A 12,367-nucleotide genomic window follows, 5' to 3' on the forward strand; every position below is an offset into this window, starting at 1 on the left:
ACGAATACCTATAATAAGTAACTAAAAAGATAACTATTTTATCTTTTATTATTACCTAATAATAAGTTTTACAAGATTGCAACTGTTTTCCGCCGTATTTGATTCCTAATGACGTCATCAATATTTACTGTAGCTTAGACAGTTCTATGATCTAACACTATAATCAACACGGGTAAAAAACACTTTTAAGGATAAATACATACATATATGCAATTATTCTGAAATCGGATGGATACATTTATATAAGAAAAGTAACAATTTGCAACTCATTTGTTCAAGTTCATATTGTGTTTCCATTTTCGCTTCGCATTAAAAATTCAATCGAAACACTCGAATTTCCAACGATGCACTTAGTGCAGCTGCTGTATGACGTTTTTTATTTTCAAAAAAAAATTCAATTTTGAGATGCAGTTCGGATTAGGACAGCTGCATATATGATATCAAGATTCCAAGTTTCATATAAATCAATATTCAATCGGATAGTAATACAGCATTTTAAAAATTGGATTTGAAATATACATCGATAATATGAAGGAATTCCAATGATTATTCTTTTTAAAAATATCAGTCCGACGAATCAATTTTACATCGTTCATATGTACGGATATTTTTGCTGAGATACTAGTTAAGGCAAAGGTCAAATAAATTTCGACCAATAAATATGCCGATGTAATTGGAAAATACGCTGAATTGACAACTATCAAAAAACAGGATTGAAGGAATGAAATGCAGGGAGGAGGCGTGCTGCGTTCAATTTATATCGATCAAACATCGGTAACATTCCTGACATTTTAATATATATCCAAAATGGGCTCGTGACTTCGAGAAAAATTTACATATGAACTTTAAATTAATATTACTTATACTTACGGGTACCAATTTTACAGAAGATGCTATCACAGCATGGTAGAGTCCTTCCCCAGAGTCCTAGCTATATCCGTGCTCAATTATCCGTAACAGACAAACGGATAAATTTCGCATTAACAATATAAGAAAATAAACCAAAAAAGAATGTTCTCTTGTATTTTATTACCTAATTTGAAATCTTAAGTTATGAATTATATACTAGAAACTTGTACACAAAAGTGACGTAACAGGAAAACTATGCTACATAAACATGTGATATTTTGGCATCAGGAAACTGTCCAATATGAATGTCCGCTTCGAAGGTTGTTGCTGAATTTCGATCAGATATTAATAACAACCTTAAAGCTCCAAACATTTGTATTATTTGCTTACTAACTGAACTCCGTCTGATATCATAACAAAACATTATTACGCATGAAACTACTCTGTTTACGTCTATTTAAGTTTATTTCTGATTTGAATATGCTACCCTCAATTTACGAAATGATTTAGTATTGAAATGCTGCTAAAGTGAACCACTTCCTTCAGGTGGAATATGAAATTGTTTTCTGAAACGTATTTGGATTAAAACCACACTATAGCTACAATCGTCACTCATTTGCCCTTATCCCATTTATTCAGGGTCCGCGTTGTGTTTACTCTTCCATTTCTATATATTTCATATCTTCAGTTCCTACTTTCTAGCTCATGTCATTTTCTTCACAGACTTACATTTTTTTTTTCTATTGACAGTGACAATTGATTTATTTTTTCTAATGATTTTCTAATGATTAGAAAAAAGCCGAGTGGCCTAAAAAAGCCGAGATGGCCTAGTGGTTAGAACGCGTCAATCTTAACCGAATATCGTGGGTTCAAATCCGGGCAAGCACCACTGAATTTTCATGTACTTAATTTGGGTTTATAATTCATCTCGTGCTTGACAGTGAAGGAAAACATCGTGAGGAAACCTGCATGTGTCTAATTTCATTTAAATTATGCCACATGTGTATTCTACCAAACCGCATTGGAGCAGCGTGGTGGAATAAGCTCCAAACCTCAAAAGGGAGAGGAGGCCTTAGCCCAGCAGTGGGACATTAACAGGCTGTTACTGTAATGATTTGATAACATTACCACAATCGATATTTCTCCTTATAATTATACAAATCATTTACATTCATATTTCTTTGTACCTACTGTATTAGTATTACGAATGCACGTTTCTGCGAGAAAAACATGCTTAAATAATTGGAATATTACAAGTTTCATCTTGTACCTAACAGTACATTTAAAAAAGTACCTTTAACATAACATATTTTAACTAATGATCCTATTTGATACGCCTATTATTTTCTGTTATATGTACAAATTAGCTATTATTTATATTAAGCGAACATTTTAAAAATGTCAAACGCCAGGTTGTCGTACAATATGGCGGATACCGTAAGCCAAATTAATCACTGGTGACATACGAGAATCGCAGCTAATTCTGGAACACTTATAAGAACATTATGACGACATAATTTAAAAAAAAAACTTGTTGATATTATACATTTGCCCTCCCGGAAATATAAGAAAAAACATCTAAACATAAGACTTAATCCTTGGCTGAGTTGGACTTGGGTATAAATAGCACCGCATTGAAAAACCATTAATATAAAAGTTAACATATATATATATATTTTTTACTTTTGAACCAAATACAAAATACATTTATGTATTCAAATACAATAAACATATCGTTTCTAGCATGCATAGCAGTTTAGTATGTTAATTTTTAAGCAAATTGTTAAGTTTCGTCAAACGTAACCTATTCACGTAAATACTCCTTGAGGCGTCTTAGCTAATATTGTGTAGCTAATACTTATTCATTAGTTTGAATTTCAGTTCAGCGTCTTCGTTGTTCTTTGATGGTTTTCTATTTAAAACAAGCGGCCGCTTCGTTTGTATGGATGTCGAATGGAAATACAATTTTTAGACTCCTCTATGAAATGCTCTGTTTGTAGGAAAATTATTTTTCTACATGTTTTAAGCCTAGTTGCCGTATTTATTGTCCAGAAACAAAAAGTATTTCACCTCGCTATAGTTATATTTCATTTTCATTTCTTTTAGGCAAGCGTGCTACATCTTAGACCGTGTCGATGCTTAAGATCAGGCAAGTCAACGATCAAACAATTGCCTATTAAGTGTAAAAAAAATAATATATTTGCATAAAATTCAGAAAATTTAAGTTCAACTACCTTAAAGTATAAAACAATTTGATAAAGGCGTGCGAAAATTCATTCATTGAATTCAGTCATTGAATTATTTTTTCTATTATTGCTCTATAAGTTCAACGGAAAAGATTCTAAGTCTATAGTTCGATTAATTTGATTAAAAAAAAAGAAAGTGAAATCCTCCATAGGTTTGATAATTATTATAATATTTATTAATATTGACTATATTTTTATAGTATTGACATCAGTCAAGCCATACGAATGCTATTTAAATTGAAATACAATGAACTGTAAATACAAAACTTAAAGGTCTGGTCTAGTAACCTAAAGGTTGAAATCCTCTGATCTATTTAGGGATCATCTCCCGATGCGTTCTCTCGCTCTCAAATAGAACTCAAACAAAAAGACATATGTTAGTGCACACATAATACATGCATGTGTGCGTTATGTAGACACACTCGTAATGGACAAACTGATTGCTGGTTTAATCTAAGTCTGGGGAGTATGAGCGAGAACTGCGCCTAATTTGTAACTAGAGACTCCACTTAATGTTCACATTAACTGTCTCTATACGAATACAAAGCCAAATTCTTATACTCCAAGGTATGTACAAAAGTTACAGCATGGAAAGGTCCTATGGGGAGGCAAAGATTTCTTCTCTTAGATGCTTTGGAACTTATTCCATCACGTTCAATAATTGGTCGACTCAAGACTTTTGTCTACGTTTGAAAGGTATTAGTATAGCGTTTGTAAAATTGGCTTCTACAATTGTGTCACTCGTGCCAATGAGTACTAATACAATATTTATTACGCTATCAGTTTAATATACGTTTTGATTGATTGGTTTTGTTATGTCTGATATCTGTCGTAGACTCACAGTACGCCGGACGGTTTACGTAGTAACCTCTTGACTATTTAAAAAGTTAACTGTAATCGTACGTTGAACATTTTGACTTTTACAATTTTCTTGGCAAATAGCTTAATTTATTATAGATTAATAAAATTGGTCAAATCGATGCAGTTAATGAATTTATTTTACGAATCAAAAGTTGAAATAGAAAAACGTATCGATTTCTAAATATATATATCTATTAATGATAATTAATAAATTGAGGGACAATTTAATAATGTAAGAAATATTAATTACTCTATTCATTCATTCATTCATCGGGCCGCCTACCATAAGCAATAAGATGTTGTCGCCTGTGCCTGTAATTATGCTGCCCCGCTTGCCCTTCAAACCGGAACACAGCAATATAAATTATAGGTGTTTGACGGTATATAACGACTACCATAAATTATATAAGATTTCCTGCGATTTCATATTGTCTATTCGCACTAATGGCAAACAGCACACCCGCTTCAACGACTTACGTCAGTTTACTAAGAGTATTTTTAAGAAACAACTAGTTTTGCTTACGGACAGTATTATAGTCCACTTGATGTTTTCGCTACTATTCGTTATTCGTAGCCGTCTGATCTGTTTGTTACAAACAAGCCTTTTGTATTCATCTGGATTGCGCCTCGTATACAATTCTACTATCCGTAATGAGAACGTATCGTTTCTTGAATGTAGTTGATACTAGTCAATAAAAATTGCAACATTCTTTCATATGTATATAAAATGTAACACTCGAAACGGTTCCTAGCAAGCTTGTTATTTGAAACCGTTCGCAAGTCGAGCGCCTTAATGTGACTCCATTGTCGCCTACTGGGCTCCAATTTTGCCCAAACACCCGTCTTGTGACCGAGTTATAACACTTTATATTTACAAAGCGAAACACGTTATCCATCGAGGTGTTTGTTGGTTACTAAGCGAATATATTTTGCGAATGAGTGCTTGAATGGTATATGTAAATATTCTTCCTTAGTGACGGTTACAAAAAATCTCTTGATGTCGATCAATCAGTGAGTTGTTATCACTCTTTATCTGTCTGCAAGTGCATATATCCCACGAAAATCACTGTAATTTTTATTGAGGACACTCAGCGTGATAGCTTATATCCTGGACTTGTTGTTTTTCGTACAGAGATCCTAAAAAGTGTTCTGTTATTTATAAGCAAAATAATAGCTACATTACATTTATTTTGTTATTTAATCTTAGTTAGTCGTTTTAAAATGATTTCTCATCAACATCCTAAGAATTATATTTATAATTTGAATGGCTTTGTGCAACTTTACCGGTAAACAACATATTATTGTTGTGTTCAGGTTCGAAGGGTGAGGACACTGGGACACCAGTGTAATAACGGGCACATGGGACATAACTTCTTAATTCCCGAGATTGGTGGTGCATTGGCGATGTAAGGAATAATTAATATTACCATCACTCACCATACGATGGCACATTTGCCTAATGTAAATAAACAAAATTAGAATATATTTTTTCTTTTATTATTATAGAATAGTCAATTTATTTGTCAACGTTACGTGAAAATAGGTTTGACGGATATTACGTAGAGACTTATTGATTTTGTTGATAGCCGATATGGCCCATTGGTAAGAACGCAAGAATTTTAACCGATGATCGTAAGTTCAAATCCTCGCAAGCACCACTGAATTTTCATGTGTTTAATTTGCGATTATAATTCTTCTCGTGCAAGACTATACTATATATGTGTCTAATTTCTGACTGCTGAAATTCTGCCACATGTGTATTCCACCAACCCGCATTGTAGCAGCGTGGTGGAATAAGCTCCATACCTTCTCCTCAAAAAGGGAGAGAAGACCTTAGCCTAGCAGTGGGACAGTCACAGGGTTTTACTTTTAGATTTTATGACATGACAAGTAGAAATATTTTGTTTAATTTTAGGCCAAATAATAACGTCTCACTTAATTTGCTTTTAACGTTACCTATTAATAAATTTCAATCTTTACATTTATAAGGCTTCCACAATACACGAATATATAGATGATAAAGAGCGTTGACTAAATTTGGTATTTGTTTATTTGCCTACAGGACATGTAAATTTTACTGTCGACGATATATTTGATTTTAGTAAAAAAAAGTAACAAATGCGTTCTTGCCGTTAGTTCTCGTAGAATCTAATTTAATCCGGTTACATGACGTATCAAAACTACTCAAACGACCCTAGTCGATTGAACTATACTTTTTATTCATTGATTGATTGATTGATTGATTGCGGGTACACAAGGGGTGGGGACCGGACCGAACTGGACCGTCTATTTTTGGTATTTTGAGTCTATAAAGGAGCTGAGTTTTAAAATATATTCGATATTATTTAAAAAAAAAAACATGTAATTCACTCTCGCTATAATTAAGAAAATTCACGTGAATAGTCTTAATGAATAGAGAGTGAAACTGCGAAGCACATTTACTTATATAATAATAATAAATAATAAAACCTTCTGGTATAAGTTTTATTTATATTGGTTCAGTTGGTATTCTCAGTTAGGAATTACAGAAAAACACCTCCTCGTGTTACAAGTATCTTGTTTACTCATCGTTCATCTGATTGAGATAAAATAATGTCGTTGAGTACTAACCCAAGCAAAACATATATACATACATAGTAAAATATAATAGTTGAATTTATTTAAATGAACGGTTCTCTTTTCCTTTTGTCCCTCATACATAAATATTCATTATGTATCGCGCGTTTGCTGACAAAATACAATAATAATAGCAGTAATTAACATACTTAACACACATAATTACTGTTCATTTCAGTTCCATTCCCATCGAGATATCGAAAAAATATATTGGTATAAAGAATATAACTTATAATATAAATTAAACAATATTTAAGAATATATTTTTAGACGTAAATGTAATGTTTCCAAATGAAACATTTCTCATTTTTAACTGTACAAATAACTTGCCCAGCTGTGGGAAAATTAAGAGTTCAGTAGCGTGCCATGGGAGTTAATTATGTCCAGCAGTGGACTGACGAGGGCTGCCGATGAAGAATAATTTTTTCGAAAATCATCATGCAAAATCAAAATATATTAGTAAACGGCGCGTTATTATTCATTTATATATGTACATCGTAAGCCTGTTATAATAATATAGAAACATTAATTTGTTTTGTTAATAGATAATGTAAAGATTTTATATATATATATATTTAGCTGGAAATGTCCCAGTACTAAGGAAGCACCATTAAATTATATTATATCAAATCAAATCAAAATATTCAAATATACTTTTACAAGAACTTTTGATTCGTCAAACGCCACGACCGGTTCGGAATGTAGATTCTACCGAGAAAAATGTTAGTTACTTCTTATACGAGATCCAAGAATTATTCAATCCATGTATAGCCTTATAATAAATAAAACTCTCGACCAAAATCATTGAATATCTAAAAAAATAAGAACTTGTTTTTTTTATTTTTACACTTATTTCCAAAATGTTTTCATTGTTTTTTCACATAGAAGTTTTACAGCAAAAAAGTTATAAGAAAATCGGCTGACACACAGAAGAGAGAAAGGTCCTGAACTGTTTTGACTTTGTCTATCTACATACATATATATATCTTAAAAGGTTTATAACAAAGACATACTATCATCTTAAATTAGAGAGTTTGATAATTTATCACGTCCAAACAACTTCGAATTCGAACGAACCTGGATAGTGTAGATCATGGATTTCCATATTTTATTTTTAATCGCCCAGTGGTTAGTACCTCTGAATCTTTACTTATGATTGCGGGTTCAAAACCAGAGAAGCACCACCAGGTTAGTTTTTATTATTCATCTCGTGCTCGGCGGTGAAGAGAAACGAAAGAAACCTGCATGTGTCTTGTTCCACTGAAATTCTGCCACATGTGTATTCACCACTCCACATTGGATCAGCGTGGTGGATACAAAAATTCTCCTTAAATAGAGAGGGAGGCTTAGTCCAGCATCTGGACATTCCCAGGCTGTTACTTTTACTTTTTTAATTTGTTACTTTAAGTTCAGCAAAGCGAATAAAGGATATTTCAATTATGTTAAGTGCAAATCAAATTAAGACTAGACTTTAAAAGCAAGGGGTTATAAATGCAATGGGGACAAAGCCGTCTTCACTTTAAAGATAAGGATTCTGTGCATAATACTCCACGCTCCTCCATTGGACCCCGACAGGTGCAGGTTTTTTCACAATGAATCTTCATCGCTTTAGCAAGAAGATAATGTATACATTATCGATCGAGTATTCTGATCTTGACTGACATTATAAATTCGAAAGTGAGTTTCTTTATTTGTTCCTTAAGTCTTAACTACTTAACTCTCACTCTTCAAAATTTGTTATGTTCAACAACAATTTATACGATTTTACTCTTTAACTATAGAAGTTATAAGTTATTTAATATAAAGAGTCTTGTTCTGAAAAAACTAATAAATTAAATGTTTAAAATACAATATCTTGAAAACAATACACTACAAAGTTTGTGATATGTCCCAGTATTAGTTTCGGTTCAGTCAGCGCTTCATTGAAATTGACCGAATTTTTTTATTCATCTAAATTAATACTGAGGTTATCCAGTTCCATCTGGGCATGAATCTAGTTTAACAATTGACTGCAAACGAGAAGCGACATCGTACGAAATGGCTTTAAGTCATGCTTCTTCGCTTAGAATCGGTCGGTGAGTTTCATCGTAAACTATTTACGGAGACGCCTTCAAAGGAGCTCTAATAAAATTCTATTTGAAATCGAACTTGTTTAAAACATTTAATTTTATCTTAGAATAACTTTTACTAATATGCTATCTTTTATCCGTTTATCAGTCCTATAAATAATTTACCTTTTATATAAATGTAGCTACTATCTCATGTTTGATGTTCAAATTATCATTGGGAAATATTTGCTCAGATTAAGAACCATTACGATTTATTTAAAAGTACTCGGCGACATAGTCAAAGTAACGTGATGACAGGAAAGTTGTCATAAGTATTACATTTCTTCCTTCCTAACGAAACAAACAGGCAAATCTCAATCGCGAGTAAAATATTTGCAACTTGGCCATTATCAAAGGGGCGCAGCTGATAAGCCAGTGATAATTGTTGTCCACTTTGAAATCATTGTTACGATACCACTTCAGTGTGGTTTATACACTTAGTCGATAAGTAAGATAATTGTTGCTTTCCTCATTAATAACGATCTGTTAACGAAAGCTGCGGAAGAATTATATTTCAAACAAATCGTGACTTCGACCTTGCGCTGAGAAAACCCAGTGCGGTGAGGAAATCACTAGTTTAGCCGAGATGGAATAATCAAACACCTCACGCGTGGGTTTCGAAAATTCTCTTTACAATTTCCTGTATTATTTTATGGAGTACAAATTTATTGCTAAGTTATAATACATATATAAGATATAGTAAAGTACTTTATTTAATGAAAATAGTAAAGAAGTCATATCGAAATATGTTTGGTTTTATATCAAAAGTATACCTGCTGTCGAATATTCAGCTGCTGAAAGTTTATCTCGTAGCGATTTCGTTTTATTGTGGCCAATTTAAGATATTATCCATAGAATTTACCTCAACAGTTGAATGTCGTGTTCGTTGTCAATTATTATGTCAGTTTACAAAATTATATTAAAAGCAATGCTATAAAGAAGAAGAATGCAAGAAATTCAGCACTCTATTTCACGTATGAGCTGTATGTATATGTGAAATACCTACCTACGATTGAGTTTATATATAATTATTAATTATATTTTTATCCTGTTCAGTAATGATCAATAGTACGTATATTATATATGTTTGCAAGGTGATCGGTTATCAGGTACGTATTATTTCATAATACTATTTATTTCTTTTTAGTACAAATTGTGTTATAATGCGATAAGCGTTATTGCGCTATCGTGCTTTGCGCTAGGGCCGCGTCTTCGTCCGCGTAGGTTTTAAACAAAGATACCCTGTACATTTATATATATTTTTCACTTGGGATACGTTTTTTTTTTATTTCAAATGATCAATTTATTAAAACCAACAGTAGTTCTTGTAATAATTCCAGCAGCAAAAAATATATAAGCTTTTAATTAGCTTCTATAAAGATTATAGTTTCACGTCCAGAAAAAATGATATTTTCACAAAAATATTTCACAGACATACACCTTGCTACAATTTCATATTATACATGGAAAAATAGATATATTTTACTTCGATCCGTTTATAGTATCGCAGCACGGCTACTTTAAATCATCGTAGATATTCTTATCTGATAGCGAAGATCATGTTGATAGGATACATTTTTTGACTAGCAGACTATTTGAATGTATTCAATATAAACACAGTAAGAAACGTCATAAACTTAAAAAACTGTCAATATCATACACGTTGCGTTTAGGAGTTATCACAATGTTTACGACGATTTGCGTGGAATGTCAGAACCACAGTGAAATATACAAAGAGTAGCGGAAGCCAAACTAAATATAACTGTATGGGTGTCGAGTCGAAACTAAACTATTCCGAGGATTATTTACGAGCTCGTCCAGCGGCCGCGGCCAGCGCCGGCCAGGGAAGATATCTATTGTAACACGGCTAAAGCCAACTGGAGGAATCGTTGCGGCAGATCCGAAATGCCGATAAATAGATCGAGTGGAAATAGAACTGCTCCGACCGTGCTCCGCACGAGAATTCTCGCGTCTTGCTCTATTCTTCAGATGTTTGGCGACTGTACCTATAAAGACTATCCTATCCGAAAATCTAAGGTCACCGGGTATCGATCCGCGACAGCTGGAGACCGCACCGGTCGCACCACGGCGCCGAATCGCTTCGTCTCCGCAGCCTCATTTATCATCGGGCTCATCATAGTGTTACAAGGCTCGATACAGAACACCGTTTTCGATGAAAACCGAGATTAAATAGATCTTTAAGGAGCCAATGATCGTTGATCGCCATCCCATACTAAGTATACCTAATCCCCTTAACTTTGGGTATAAGCTCAGCGGGTCGATCGAACCCGCGACGTATACACTGCGGCAAAACGAAACGGCTGTGCGAAATTAACGTAAGGTCCAAGTCAAGGCGGGAAGCGAAAGCGGGTGCAGTGACCCACTGCCCGACTATGATAGTGGCGCGCGAGAGACAATCGCATCGAGCACGCGGCGGGGGCGCGAGCGCGTGATGCGCGCTCAGCGCCAGCGCGCTCACGGCAACAGCACTCGACCCTTACGCTCGTACACGCGGAAAGCACTCACCGTTTCCGTTTATGAGGGGGTAGTCGTCGTCGTGACGGCCGATGTACGTCTTCAGCGGGGTGTCCGTGAGGGAGGGCGACGACCTGTCCCTGTCGCTCATAATAGTCACTTATAACACCGACTGTAGGTTCGATAACAACACCGAGACGGGGAGACGCCGGCCCCGCACACACTCCACGAGCGACCTCCGGCCCGCGGCTCGCGCGGCGAATAAATAATTGAATTCAGCGCCGCACTCGGCTCGCTAGCTGCCGCACCGCGCGCCTCGGCCTCCCGCTCCCGCCGCGCAATCAATTTGTCGCCACTGCGCTGCCGACACTCGCGACATCTCGAATACACTTACTACGATATTGTATTACCACTAGATGGCCCAAAACAGTATTTCATATATTTTTTTATTAGTTATAACACTATTTTTATTTACTTCAAAGGCCTTAAAATGTTACCTCTTTTATTTTATGCCAAAAGAAGTTTCTAAAACTCATAATTGAAGTTTTAATCATGACCAACTAGGAGAGGTTTATAAGTGCGCGTTAATAAATATTATATCAGTAAAATATCAAATGAATATATTACTTTTTACTGAGAATATTAACGATAAAGTTATACCATTACAAACTAAAATTATTAAACATTTATAGGCACACATATCAAGCAAGTCATTGTAACTGGCGCCATCTAGTATCATTCATTCAACCCAGCTTAAAACTTTAAGCCCCTAAGTAGAGCAACGTAAAGTTTCTGTTTGAAAAGAAGAAAATGATCATCTAGATAAGTGAGTATGTACACGCTAACTTTAATTTTCATATAGAAACTTTGAGCACGTATTTAAGTATTTAAAGAAAAGTTAAGACAGAATACGTTTAAAAAAAATCACGTGAAAAACTTGAGTATCCAAATTAGGATTTAGAAAAATAATGTTAATTGAAGTGAAAAATGTGGCAGTATTTTTACTAATATGTTTCAGAAAATGATAGTGAGATCGTAGCCAAAAAACAAATTTCGTTTTGCGATACGATATCACATCGCAGATCTGCGAACTGATCGCTGTCCGTACATGGAAGATAATTATATGAGCAATTTTTTACGGGGGCCTTCATCAACGCAATAGAACCCAAACAATGACTGTTAGAGTATTTGCCTATTTGTGTATGCCTTTGT

General features: G+C 34.3%; 1 protein-coding gene across 6 annotated transcripts in view; it reads right to left on the reverse strand.

Moving 5' to 3' along the window:
- LOC126780215 (hepatic leukemia factor) overlaps positions 1 to 11,465 on the reverse strand; it is a 199,484-nt gene extending 188,019 nt beyond the window's left edge. For 2 of the 6 annotated variants that reach the window (XM_050504493.1, XM_050504492.1), the window contains exon 1: positions 11,207 to 11,465. In XM_050504493.1, the coding sequence (XP_050360450.1) occupies positions 11,207 to 11,306 (100 nt within the window). In that variant the 5' untranslated portion in view covers positions 11,307 to 11,465. The remainder of the gene's footprint in view (positions 1 to 11,206) is intronic. The other 4 variants (XM_050504495.1, XM_050504488.1, XM_050504491.1 and 1 more) reach the window with 2 other exon arrangements.
- Positions 11,466 to 12,367: the final 902 nt, after the last annotated feature.

This window comes from Nymphalis io, chromosome Z (assembly GCF_905147045.1).
Source record: "Nymphalis io chromosome Z, ilAglIoxx1.1, whole genome shotgun sequence".
NCBI classification, from domain to species: domain Eukaryota; kingdom Metazoa; phylum Arthropoda; class Insecta; order Lepidoptera; family Nymphalidae; genus Nymphalis; species Nymphalis io.